Source organism: Muscardinus avellanarius, assembly GCF_963383645.1.
Source record: "Muscardinus avellanarius genome assembly, chromosome: 5".
Classification (NCBI taxonomy): Eukaryota; Metazoa; Chordata; class Mammalia; order Rodentia; family Gliridae; genus Muscardinus; species Muscardinus avellanarius.
The window spans coordinates 87400285-87414559 of NC_137790.1; the positions used below are offsets into that span (position 1 = coordinate 87400285).

Consider the following 14275-nt stretch of genomic DNA (forward strand, 5'->3'; position numbering starts at 1 on the left):
TTAATAACTTCTTTGCATGTCCAAAGTGGAATGCAAAGATTACTTTTGTCCTGTTTCTAACTTTTTATTAAAATTGGAGGTAATACTACTATAAAATTTATCCCCGAATACAAATTACGATATTTTGCAAGGTAGGAGGAAATAGCAGTCTTACTTGAATCTGTTAGCAGTTCTGTAACCAAAGCAGAGTAAAATACCTCAGTTTGCTGATAATAGGGCCGTAGAACAGTTAAAGGACTTCTAAAGATATCAGCAAAATACAGGGTCCTACATTTAGAAATCAAAACATAAGCATATAACTACACTCTGCTTTGGTTATGATTTTCTTTAAGTTGCTAACATCCACTAATGTTTAATAAAAGCTGAACAAGTGATGTAATTAATCCATTTCAACCTTGAATGTTATCCATCTCATAAACTACCAGAAATTTATCCATCCCCTAACCTACAAGGTCCCACTGGGTTAATCTAAACACAGGTGGTAATATATCTTCCTTGTTTTTCTCACGTTGTGTTCAGTTGAATAGAGTAAGCTTTTTGAGGATAAAAATCATGATTTAGACCCTTTTCTTTACACTACATTTAGCTCTGTATCCTTACTTGTCCTCAATGTATGTTTATTGATAGTGATGGCAGTTTGCTAGAGTCATACTCTAAACAACTAAAGTATAATCTAGTCAAAAGTGCATTTTAATGTTTTGTATAATCTTAGTGTATAATTCTTCACAGCTCAGTTTATTTTTAGAAGATAAACACTGTGTTGGAAAGCTGTGATTTATATTGGTGACCTCCTCCCCACAAGGAGGGGAATACCATGTAATTTGGCATGTTCAAACATGTTCCATTTATGCGAGAAGGCCAGCTGCTCCTCGAAGAAGCGTGCTCTCCCTTCAGCCAGCCCCATCTTGCAAAGATGCTCTCATCAGTCTGTTTACCATGTTTGTGTGGGCTAAACGGAGGACTTTAGAAGATATTCCTATGTTATGCTCATACTTCTAGCCACAGGTATTTTTGTCTTTCATTGTAACATATCTCAGTACATTTCCAGCTGAGGAAAGCCCTACAGTTCAATTGAAGACAGCACAGAACAAAAGAGATCTTTTTATTAGAAAGGATCTGCTATGGCCTCTTTCTGGAGTGTGGAAATGTGTCATCTAAGAGTAATACCCTGACACCCTCAAGCACCTGGCAAGAAGAAAAGACAAAATTTAAGAAAATACTCCTGTAGTAGAAAAACATCTTCTGCTTCTGGATAGTCCCTGGGAGCATCGATATTATAGGGACAGTCATGCTGTTGTCATGATAGGATGTAGCCCTGAAGAGAAAGTCAGTTTTCAGTATCTTGGAAGAGAAAATTTGCCTAACCTGTTTGAAAAAGTTCTCTCCCTGGTGGCTATGATCCAGGCTGAGAGCTTACACGGATGAGCTAGGTTTTCTGGAATTTTAACTGAATAGGAACTACTCATTCCTTAAAGATGCTAGATGAATTAAGACATCTAATAGACTCAGATACTTCTCTTGCTTCTAATTCTCTCAAAGTCCATATCTAATACATTGCTATTTGTTTTTGTCCTTGAGACTTTGTAGTTTTTAAAGAGGAAGGGACTTTTACTGTGAGTCACATGTGTGTCCTGGCCTGACGTAAAGTGAATGTGTCTGACGCATCCCTCTCCACATGTCCCATCAATAGCAGCTTATGTATGGCAGCACAGATTCACTTTGGGGTTCAAAACCACGTTTCTCGGATGCTTAATGGGACCTTCTTTGACAGAGCAAATAAGGTACTTCAGTGACTGGAATGCAGGAGTTTTGTTATCGTCATTGTCTCTCTTAGTTCTGAATATTGAGGGCAGGTTTGCAGCATTTTATCATGTTTACTGTAGGGTTTTTGTTACCTTTTTTCAAAGTGTTCAGAAAATGTTTTTTCTACTCCTAGTTTACTAACATTTTTTATCATGAGTGGTTGAAATTGATCAGACATTGTCTGAGCCTTTATTGAGATCACTATATGATTTTTTTTCTCCCTTAATAATGTGGTATATTACACTGATTCTGTTATAAGGTGGTAATCCCTCCCAGAAATGAAAGTTATAAGGCAGTGATCTCTTCTTTGGTTCTTGCTTTTTCAAAGAGAAAAGGAAAGCATGAATAGGGGAACATTAGAGGTATATTTAGGGAGGTTGTGGTACAGTGTAAGAAGCCAGGAATAAAGGGCTATTTTGGAGAAACAGCATGGAGCAAAAGGGTTATGTTCCAGAGAAAGGGTCTGGGATGGGCCTGTTTCTGGAGTAGAAAACACTGGTGATGCCGGGCGTGGTGGCGCACGCTTGTAATCCCCGCGCTTGGGAGGCAGAGACAGGAGGATCGCGCAGGTTCGAAGCCAGCCGCGCGCGCTGGCTTAGGAGACCCTGTTTCCAAAATGAAAATGTAAAAATAGGTCTGGGAGTGTAGCCCAGAGGTAGAAGGGCTTCCAGGAACCCCAGTACCACAAAAAAAAAAAAAAAAACGAAAGAAAAAAAAAAAGAAAACACTGGTGAGTAGTCCATGAAGTGAGCTTTATTCAATCTGGAAGCCTTTCCCCCTCATGTACAGCATTTGTGGAGGTCATTATACCTTTTTGTTCTACAGCTTAGTGTGTCTTCACTGTTGGAAACTTTCCCATGAGTTCCTAAGTTAAACACTGCAGGGGCTTATGCAAATAGTAAGTGTAGCCTCCTGATACCCCTGTGGTTCTCTAACTGCACTGGGCAAGGAATCCTCATATTTCCATCATTAGGGCCTACCGAAGTTTCCCTCAGTTCTATGATGATCTTGTATGGATTGCTTTTTTCTCTCTTGCCACCTAACAATTTATATGAAACCAAACTTGTTCTTTTTTTTTTTTTTTTTTTTTTTTTTGCGGTACCGGGGATGGAACCCAGAGGCATCCTCCTATCTTTGTGCTATACCCCCAGCCCTATTTTTAATCTTATTTTTGAAACAGGGTCTCACTGAGTTGCAAAGGACCTTGCTAAGTAGCTGAGGCTGTCCACGAACCATGATCCTCTGGTCTCAGCCTCCCAAATGCTGGAACTACAAGTGTGTGCCACTACCCCCGGCTCAAACTTGCATTCTTATGACAAACCCAACTTTATTACGTTTTGTCTTTTTTCAAGTTGCTGAACTTGGTTTTTCAATATATTCCTAGGAGTTCTATATCTATTTGCATGATTGAGAATAAGGTATCAATTTTCTTTCTTCAGTTGCTCTTTGTTTGTTTGTTTGTTTTGGGTGGTACTGGGGGTGGAACCCAGAGGCTTTCTACCTCTGGGCTATACTCCCAGACCTTTTGTATATTTTATTTGGAAACATGGTCTCACTAAGTTGCTGAAAGCCTCACTAAGTAGCTGAAGCTGGCTTCGAACCCATGCAATCCTCCTTTCTCAGCCTCCCAAGCACGGGGATTACAAGCGTGCGCCACCACACCCGGCTCAGTTGCTCTTGTTTATAGCATTGAAATTATGCTTATCGAATTTTAAATTGTTGGTTTAGTGTATTCACCTTTTGCCGGTTTTTTTGGGGGGGTTTTTTTTTTTTTTGGTTGTTTTTATTTTTGTTGTTGTTTTTTGCTTTTTTGTTTTCAGTACTGGGGATGGAACCCAGGAACATTGTACCTCCAAGCTACCCCCCAACCCTAGTTTGTTTGTTTGTTTGTTTGTTTGTTTGTTTGGTGGTACTGGGGTTCTTGGAAGCCCTTCTACCTCCGGGCTACACTCCCAGACCTATTTTTACATTTTTATTTGGAAACAGGGTCTCCTAAGCCAGCACCCGCGGCTGGCTTCGAACCTGCGCGATCCTCCTGTCTCCGCCTCCCAAGCGTGGGGATTACAAGCGTGCGCCACCACACCCGGCTCAGTTGCTCTTGTTTATAGCATTGAAATTATGCTTATCGAATTTTAAATTGTTGGTTTAGTGTATTCACCTTTTGCCGGGTTTTTTTTTTTTGGTTTTTTTTTTTTTTTGGTTGTTTTTATTTTTGTTGTTGTTTTTTGCTTTTTGTTTTCAGTACTGGGGATGGAACCCAGGAACATTGTACCTCCAAGCTACCCCCCAACCCTAGTTTGTTTGTTTGTTTGTTTGTTTGTTTATTTATTTATTTATTTATTTGGTGGTACTGGGGTTCCTGGAAGCCCTTCTACCTCCGGGCTACACTCCCAGACCTATTTTTACATTTTTATTTGGAAACAGGGTCTCCTAAGCCAGCGCGCACGGCTGGCTTCGAACTTGGCACGATCCTCCTGTCTCTGTCTCCCAAGAGCTGGGATTACAAGCGTGCGCCACCACGCCCGGCCAGTCTTTTATTTTTGAAAGGGGGTCTCACTGAGTTCTAAAGAGCCTTGCTGAGTCGCTAAGGCTGTCCTTGAACCACTATCCTCCTGTCTCCCCCTCCTGAATGCTGGGATTACAAGCATGCACCACCACGCCTGGCTACTCTGAATTTTTATTTAGTGAAATAAAAATTTGTCCATTTTGTGTGTTTTAAAATTAATTGGCAGAAAGTTGTTCATGGTATTCTTTTAAAAATCTCTATAGCATCTGCAGTTGTCATTTTTCAGTTTTTTATTGGTGCATTGTAGACATACATTTTTTTTTTCCAAGTCTGGGGATGGAACCCAGGGGCATTTGACCTCTGAGCTACAATCCATGCCCTATTTTTTATTCTTTATTTTGAAACCAGGTCTCACTGAGTTGGGGAGGGCCTCACTAAATAGCTGAGGCTGTCCATGAACTGTGATCCTCTGGTCTCAGCCTCCTGAATGCTGGGATTACAACAAGCATGCGCCACCACGCCCGGCTGTAGACATACATCTTAATGGAATACAAGATGATAGAGGCATACATGCACATACCACTCATTTAGCCCTTCCCCAATTCACCCCCCATTCCTTCCCCCTTTTTTTCAGTTTTGATAATATTTATTTAGATTAAAATAAAAATAATATGTATTTATTTTACTTTTTAAATAGTGGCAGATGCTTGTCTTTCCAACAACTCAACTTTTGTTTTTTGCTTATTCTCTTGGGTGTTTTGTATTTCATTGATTTTTGCTCTTACTAAAATTGTTATTCTGTGTTCTTTGGGTTCATTCTGTTTTTCTAATTTCTTTGGTTGGGTGATTAACTCATCAATTTTCATCTCTTTTATAAAATTCTTGCCACGTGTGGTAGCTTGGAAGTCAAATGCCCCTGGATTCCAGACCCGCAAAAAAAAAAAAAAAAAAAAAAAAAAAAAAAAAAAAAAAAAAAAAAAAAACTTCTGAGGCTGAGATGACCATACATTGAGAATTTCTCAGCTCACACCTGTGTGAAATAATTGGTAGTAGCTTCCCCTTCTACTCTCCATATGGAGTTTGGACAAATAATTATTTTATCTCCCAATTCAAACCCTGCTTTAATTATATTGCCCAAATTCTGCTTTGCAACTTTAAAAAATTTTAGTTCCAGCTGAGCGTGGTGGCAAATGCTTGTAATCGCAGTATTTGGGAAGCTGAGGCAGGAGGATCACAGGTTATCAGCCAGCCTCAGCTACTTAATGAGGCCCTCTGTAACTTAGTGAGACACTTCTAAATAAAAAATAAAATAGGGCTGTAGGTATAGCTCCAGGTATAGCTGGAGGTATAGCTCGAAAGTAAATGCCCCTGGGCCCAATCCCTATATGGAAAAAAAAAGAAAAAAAAAAAAAAAAGTTCCAAGTATTTCTGAACATTTCTTTGGAACAAATATAAAATATGTTTTCTAAATTTCTAAACATAGATTTAAATATAGATTTTCTTAATTTCTAAACATAGATTTTTCTAGATGCCTGGTAATGCTATTTAATTTTTTTTTAATGGCATTGATAAGAGTACTTAAAACCAATTATAGAGCTGGGCATGATGGCAAACACCTATAATCCCAGCACATGGGAGGCTGAGACAGGAGGATTGCAGGCTTTATACCAGCCTCAGTAACTTAGCAAGACCCCATTTCAAATAAAAAAGAGCTGGGGATGTACTCAGAGGTAGACACAGTGTTGGCCCATAGATGACAGACCTGAGGTTGAATCTGGTACTATGGTACTTCTGGCAGGTGCTTCTGTAAGCTTTAGATTCTTCTGAAAATGGAAGGGTACTAGATACCACATAAAATTGTCATATGGATTAAATAAAATTACTTCGGGATAGAGGTGTTCAGTAAATGTTAGCTTCTAAGACAACTTCAGTTTTTAAGCATCACTTTTATTTTACATAAACTATACTAAAAGAATCTTCCTAAAATGATGTAGACACCACAAGCTTAGAAACTTCAATTGGTTTATTGTGTAATATTGATTTTTTTAAAATGTAAAGCTCTCTTTACCCCTCTTTACCCCTACTTTGTACAAACAACTAATACTTTAACTGCCTAGTACCCTGGAAATAACATTTTTGTAGCACTGTCTTCCCATATTTGATATTGAGAATTAGACAAGCATCTAGACCTACAAAGGATGTATTTTATTCCTCATTTCTCAGTGTTTTATTTATTACAGTTTAGATGGCCCAATTTGAATGAAAGCAGTGTTGACAGGCCTCCAGGAGCCCTGGGAATTGTTTCAGAGTCCTCTGGTGTGCTTTTAGGGACAGTGTCTGGCGCGAGATTATATGGCAGGAAAATAAACATGAATATGAAATTGGGTAGCACATTGCCACCCACAATGAAAATTGAGCATTCTCTCTCTGAAAAGGGTGAACGGTTTTGTAGACAACTAGTGAGCTCTCTTTGGTTTGTGTGTGTGTCTTCTCCTGACTCCTTAAAGTATTCCTTTGTATTTGCATAGTTTCTGATTATACCTGGGGGATTGTGTGAAAAGGCAGGGCAGTTGAAGGTCATGTGTGTTGAGACCTTAGCAACATGCTGGGCCCTGTTACAAATATCATCTTAAGTAATTTTTACAGCTGACCTTGGAGACAGGTGTTCTGTTGTTCTTATTCTATGGACAAGGAAACTGAGGCTCAAAGCAGTTAGATAATTCACCGAAGGTTGCACGGCCAGTAAGTGGTAAAGACTGGATTCAGCCCAGAACCTCCTGACTTCATATCCAGGGCCTCATGCTTGGCTCTGCTGCTTCTGTTTCCCACTACCTTCTCTTAGCATTAATGGAAACAGTAAGTGCATGGTATTGGTTTCCTGGCAGATTTTACATACCATCTCTAGCTGGCCATCACTACCTCTCCTGGCACCCACAGCCACTGCGGAGGCCTCATCAAATCTGTGCTTTTCTCCTTTTTTTCCTGTAAGCATTGTGTTTACTCTGTGTGTTGGCAGCAGAGACCGAAAAGGAAATGCAGAAAAAGCATCTAACGGTTTTCATAACGTAAACCAAATGTTGGTGGCGTGGGTGAGCTCTTGGGAGGAAAGGCGCTATATAAATCTGACAGATAAATAAATAACTGATTCTTTAAATAAACTGGCACTGTAAAAAGCCCTCCTTGGTAGTCCGGCTCCCTTTGCTGGCAAATGTAAGTTCATTATGCTCGATCTCTGTTGAGGCCACGGGTAGGGGTGGGAGGGAACAGACGCCTGTTAGGAGCTGGGCTCCAGCATTGGGAACGATCGCCTGCCTCATAAAGAAGCATCTTTGTCATAGCTGTTTTATGTAGACAACACATTCTTAGATACTTCAAAAGGATTGCTGAGAGGGGAAGGAGGTTCAAATGAAGGTCAGTGAGTAAAGTTCACAGAATGTATTTTGAGGACAAGAACTGAATTACTTTACTCTGCAAATAAGAGTGATTACAGCAGCAAGCTCCAAGAGAATCTTCCAAATATGTTGTTGAATTTGTGACTGACCTCTAAGCTCCCCTTTGTCACTCCCACCTCTCCAAACAAACCAGTGCTGATCAGTCCCAGTTATGGAATCTGTTCTGCAGACCTCAGGCCCATAAGCTTCATGTATCCTTAAAATGTGCTGGGGATGGGCACAAGGGTGCTGACTGTCTCCCATATGGAAATACCTTTTCCTGAGGAGGCCTTCCCCAGAGGGCTGACTACAGTTTCATTCTGGAAGGTGAGAGGATGAGCGCTAAGCGGAAGCAGGGTCATCAGGCCTGCCAGTTGCAGAGGCTCTGGTTACAGAACTGAGGGATACGGTCCATCTCGGAGCCATCAAAGGAACAGATTTGTGGCGGTCACCTTGGAAGGTGCTAAGTAAGATGGTGGAGAGGGGAAAGTGGGGAGAAAGTGGAAGGCAGGTGGGTTCCCTTCTTACTGCTCCTTCTAAGTGCATGAGATCTGGGCATTTAGTAGAAATAAAGCTTAAGAACACCTTTGTGTTTCTCTTTTGAAAGAACTCCCTTTAGGTTTCTAGCATGTTACTGATGCCTATATTCTAAATGTTAAGTCTAAACCTGAGTAACAAATTCACACTTCCTCAGAGACCCTTGAAGGGTTTCCCTAAATAACAGCAACCTTGAAAATCGAGTTCCTGATGAAGTCCTGCTGTCATGTGTTCAGGGACCCAGTGAGAAGCGCTCAGCTCACTGGATCATATGTGTTTAGTAAAACATGTTTAGGATGTTAGCCAGGCAGTTTTGGATACTTCAGTGTCTGGGATAAAAGGATAAGTACATGTACAGTTGCTCAGGCCTCATGCTATAAGAGGATCTTATGGTGCCACTTGCAGAATGATAGACTCACTCAGGAACACGTCGTGCTGTGCTACACCCTGATCTAAACAGTGTTATCTGCACTCAGATCTCTTCAGTTTAAGATTTTTGAATCTTGATGTTCTGGAAATCTGTTGGCCACCTGTTACCACAGACTGATTCAAATCTAAGTCAAATTATTTGATTCATGCTATTAATAGAATTCAAGCTAAAAGTAGAACATAAGACCTTCATGTTACAGATGTATATTGTCGGTATTTTAAAAGCCCCAGTACCGAAGGGGGAAAAAAAATCTCACTGAGGAGCTTGGGTGTGGCTCAGTGGTAGAGTACATGGTTAGCATGTGTGAGGCCTTGAGTTCATTCCCAACACCAAAAGTAAAAAGTAAAAATTCAGTGAAGTTGGTTGCTCCAAGTTCTTTATTTTTTCTTGAGCTCTGACTCCTATTTTCTACCTGAGGAAATCACAAATGCTTCTCTTCATTTACATAGTTCAGTGCCTTACACATGTTTTGTGGATTGAGGACCATGCATCACTAATCTCTGCACACCCTCCTGAAGTCGGTCTCAGTCTGTCAAACAGTAGGGCTGTGGCCGAGCCAAGCCGCATAAACATGATTGTATTTCACTGTTCCAAAAGCATTTGCAGGACACATTCCCACATCACAGATAGACAGCCAGGAACCTTACCTGTCACTTGCCTAGAAAATGGTGCCATTTGAGGTTCTCAGTCTTCCCCTTGGACAGTGGCCACACATCTGGTTTTATCCATTAGCTAAAAAATGTTAAGGGTACTCATAACAAAAGGATTTTTATTGTTGTAAAAAGCATATTTGTTATGAAAATATGCATAATTGTTATTATACCACAGATGAACAAGAAAGAAAAAACACCTAAAATCATATCTACCCCAAAGATGAGCCGTGTTATAACATTTTGGTGTAAATCTCACAGTTTTAAATGACTACAATAGTTTTTTGGTTTTGCAAAACTTTGATGCTCTGTATTATTTAGCAACCTGCTTTAATATATCAAAAATGTTTTTCCAGGTCCTTAAATGTTTGCATATTACATTATATTTAATGGCTGTTTTCATCTAAGTGGCTGCATTATAAGTGTACTGAGCCAGTTCCCTTGTTTGACATCTGCTTTACTGACCATTTTTGTAGCTATCTCTAATCATTAAGACTCAAGTGCTGTATGTGTTCCAAGCACAGAATTATTAGCTGCCTGCTTATCCTCCCAGTTAAGAGGATAAAAATATTTCTCTTTTTATATTGCCCTTTATTTTCAGTCTTATTACTGATGAAGTTACACTTTCTTTTGTTTATCACCATCAGTATTTCTTTTTCAGTAATTTCCCTGTTTATGCCCTTTACTTTACTTTTTCAACTGGATTTGTTTTTGTTTTTGTTTTTGTTTTTTTGTGGTACTGGGGATGGAACCAGGGGCCTTCTACCTCTGGGCTACACTCCTAGATCTATTTTTTATATATTTTATTTGGAAACAGGGTGTCTTAAGCCAGATGAGGCTGGCTTTGAACCTGTGCGATCCTCCTGTCTCGCCTCCCAAACACGAGGATTACAAATGTGTGCCACCACGCCCGGCAATCTTTTGGTTTTTAAAAGCAATGTCAACAATATTAACATTGCTATGTCTGAGATTTTTTTCCCAGTTTTTCTCTTGGTTTTGTTTCTGGTATTTTTTGCACTTAGAAATGTATACGATGAGGTATATCCATGTTTATCTTGATGGTTTCTGCTTTTAGTATGATGCTTAGAAAACTTTTTGTTGGTTCAACCTTAAGTTTTCATATATGCTTTTTTTTCATTGGTTCAATTTTTACATTAAAATCTCTTATCTGTGTGAAATTTATTGTGGCATGTTATATAAAATGTGATCTTTTTCCTTCTACTGATTTGAAGTACCAGCTTTAACAAGTAGTAAATTGGGGTGTGTGTGTGTGTGTGTGTGTGTGTGTGTGTGTGCATGTGCTTGTTTTTTGAAAGGGTATCAGAGATTAAACCCAGAGGGTTTAAACCCCGAGTCCCCATTTTTTTAATCTTTTTTTGAAACAAGGTCTCACTAAATTGCTGAGGATGGCCTTGATCCTGTAATCCTTCTGTCTCAGCCTCCTAAGTACTGCTATTTTACAGATATGTGCCACCATACCCAGCTATGTTTGTTTGTTTGTTGGTTGGTTGGTTGGTTGGTTGGTTGGTTGCAGTACTGGGGGTTGAACCCAGGGGCATTCTATCTCCAAGCTACACCCCAGCTTTATTTTTAATACTTTATTTTGAAACAGGGTCTCACTAAGTTGTGAAAGGCCTCATTAAGTAGATGAGGCTGGTTGTGAACCCATGATCCTCCTGTCTCAGCCTCCCAAATACCACCATGCCCAGCTCTGTATTTGTTTTTGGTGGTACTGGGGTTCCTGGAAGCCCTTCTACCTCCGGGCTACACTCCCAGACCTATTTTTACATTTTTATAGCGCGCGGCTGGCTTCGAACCTGCACGATCCTCCTGTCTCTGCCAACCAAGCGCGGGGATTACAAGCGTGCGCCACCACGCCCGGCTCTGCACTTGTTTTTATATAGTAATTTTCAGTGAGTCAGGAGCTTCAATGTCCTAAATATTTTCTCTCTTTATTTTGTCCTTTGTTTTTAATTTTATTACTGATGAAGTTAAACTTTCTTTTATTTATCACCATCAATATTTTTTAGTGATTTCCCTGTTTATGCCCTTTACTTACTTTTTCAACTGGTTGTTAATCTTTTGGTTTTAGATCATCTTTTTTTTCCCTCAGAAAATGTCAGTATTTTACTCTGATATGTCCTACACATTTCCTAATTATTCATAGGATCTTCTGTTTTTATTGTTAGTATGAGTGGGATTTTCTTTTTTATTAATTAATTTATTTTTTATTGAAAGTAAATGTTATACATTTAATCTGTATTTGGTGCCCTTTCCCCCCCTCCCGATACTTAATACCCAGGCTAACCTTGCTATATTCGTACTTTTACACTTATTTGGAAATAGCCACTCATCAGTCAAGTTCAGCCTCCTTCCTCTCTTAGTTTTCCATTCAAACTTTGCTGAGATTCCCTTCCATTATCTGGAGTCCCTCTGGTATCCCCAATGCTCACTCGTTTGGCTGATCTCACTTAACATAATGCTCTCCAGCACTTTCCATCTTCTTATGGATGACGTGATTTTGTTCTTCTTTATAGCTGAATAGAATTCCATTGTGTGTATTTCCCATAACTATGCAAACCATTCATCTGTTGATGGGGGCCTAGGTTGTTTCCAAATTTTGGCTATTACAAATTGTGCTGCTATGAACATAGGTATGCATATGTTGCTGTAGTTCTCTGTTTTCAACCTCTTTGGAAAAATACCCAGGAGTGGTAAAGCTGGATCGTATGGTGGATCTAGAGTGGGATTTTCTTTTTTAAAAATGCATTTTAGCTCGGCATGGTGGTTCATGCTTGTAATCCCAGTACTTAGGAGGCTGAGACAGGAGGATCGAGGGTTCCTGGCCCGCCTCAGCTACTTAGTGAGGCCCTCTGTTACTTAGTGAGACTCTGTTTCAAAACAAAAGAATAAAAAATAGGGCTGGGGGTATAACTTGGAGGTAGCTACGCCCTTGAGATCCATCCCCAATACCTAAAAAAAAAAAAAATAGGTTTTATGTGTGTGTTTTGGGAATACTAGAGATTTAACACAACGATGTTCTACTTCAGAGCTACACCTCTAGCCGTTGTCCTTTTTTATTTTTTGTTTCTGAGAGTCTCACTTATTTGCTTAGGCTAGTCTTGAACCTACGATACTCCTGTCTCAGCCTCCCAAATACTGAGATTACAGGTGTGCAACACCACTCCTGGTTTTGTTTTATTTGGTTTTTGTTGTTGTTGTTTGTGGGACTGGGGATTGAACCCAGAGGCATCCTACCACTGAACTACACCCCCATCCCTATTTATTTTTTATTTTTATTTTTATTTATTTTTATTTTTTATTTTATTTTTTTATTTCATTTATTTATATTTTATTTTATGAAACAGAATCTTGCTAAGTTGCTGAGGCTGGTTTCAAACCTGTGATCCTCAGCCTCCCAAGTCCTGGGATAATAGGCATGCGCCACTGTGCCCAGCATGCCCAGTTTAAAATACATTTTCTAACTAGTTAATCTGTCCCTTTTTTTTTTTTTTTTTTTTGCGATAATGGGGATGGAACCCAGGAGTACTCTACCTCTGAGCTATCCCCCAGCCCCTTTTTTTTTTTTTTTCATTCTTTATTTTGAAACAGGGTCTCATTGAGTTGCAAAGGGCCTCACTAAATAGCTGAGGCTGTTCCTGAACCAGGATCTTCCTGTCTCAGCCTCCCAAATGCTGGAATTACAAGTATGCGCCACCACGCTTCCGCCCTTTTTGGTCTTAAAAAAATCATCATTCTATCTATATGTGAGAGAATGAAGTAGTTAGAAATATATATATGTGTATGTTAGTATTAGTTGCAAATATTTGGTCAGATAGATAATGTGGCCCATAATCTGTACAGATGCATTAAACAAACCTAAGAGATTACTACATCATTGCTTTGATTGTTTTGCCTTTCCCTGATTTAAGAGATTTGAAATATACAGTTTACTTTGAGAAAGAGGGTAAAATGTCCAGAAATAAGGATTAATAAATACTTAGTTGATAATTCAGTAATTCAGACACGAATCCCTGGGCTCAGTTATAGTCATTGTTCATCATGTCTTAGTTTAACAGTGTAATTTCTTTCTCCTTACAGATTTCAGAGACAGCTGTCTGAACCCTGCCACCCCTTCCCTCCTCAGTCAGGAGTTCCTGGAGATAACCGCCCCAGTTACCACCGACAAATGTCAGAACCTATTGTCCCTGCAGCTCCCCCACCCCCTCAGGGATTCAAACAAGAATACCATGACCCGCTGTATGAACACGGGGTCCCTGGGATGCCAGGTCCCCCGGCACATGGGTTCCAGTCACCAATGGGAATCAAGCAGGAGCCTCGGGATTACTGCGTTGATTCAGGTTAGCGCAAAATCATGCCATTTGTTTCTTCATTCTCATTTACCTGTCTCATCGTTATTGAGTGTCTTCTGTCTACAGGACCTTAGGAAATCATTTATAAGAACTAGCCTTAAGGGTTAGGATTGTAGGTCAGTTGTAGAGCACAGGGATTTAATCCCTAGCCCCCTACTCCACATGCACACAAATAAGAATTGCCCTCAAAGAAATGTAATTAGTCAAGCAGACATGACTATGCAGAACTGAGTCCAAAACAAAACGGGAAAGTAATGCAGATGGTAGGAAGTATGGCATTCAGAAGTAGTGCAGGTTACACCTCTGTGTCAAGCCTGGAAATTTCTTGGCCCAATCTTGGATGGTGTCCACTGAAGACCTATTAGCTTTGGCTCATTTCTGTATTTTAGCCTTATCCCTAGTTTTGTAGCTTTGTTTTTTAATTCAACAGACCCACTAAACTCCCTAAGGAAGAGAATCCATACTCGGGACACAACACCTATTCAAGAAACGACTGGTGTTCTGAGAAAGCCCCCGGTATTTCATAGCTCTAGGGGGTACTACAT

At 39.9% G+C, this 14275-nt stretch overlaps 1 protein-coding gene across 1 annotated transcript in view; it reads left to right on the top strand.

The window, feature by feature from the left end:
- ETV5 (ETS variant transcription factor 5) overlaps nt 1-14275 on the top strand; it is a gene marked incomplete at its 3' end in the record, with an annotated part of 65118 nt that overhangs the window by 32893 nt on the left and 17950 nt on the right. The window contains exon 7 of the mRNA XM_080695914.1: nt 13459-13718. Within this exon, the coding sequence (XP_080552040.1) occupies nt 13459-13718 (260 nt within the window). The remainder of the gene's footprint in view (nt 1-13458; nt 13719-14275) is intronic.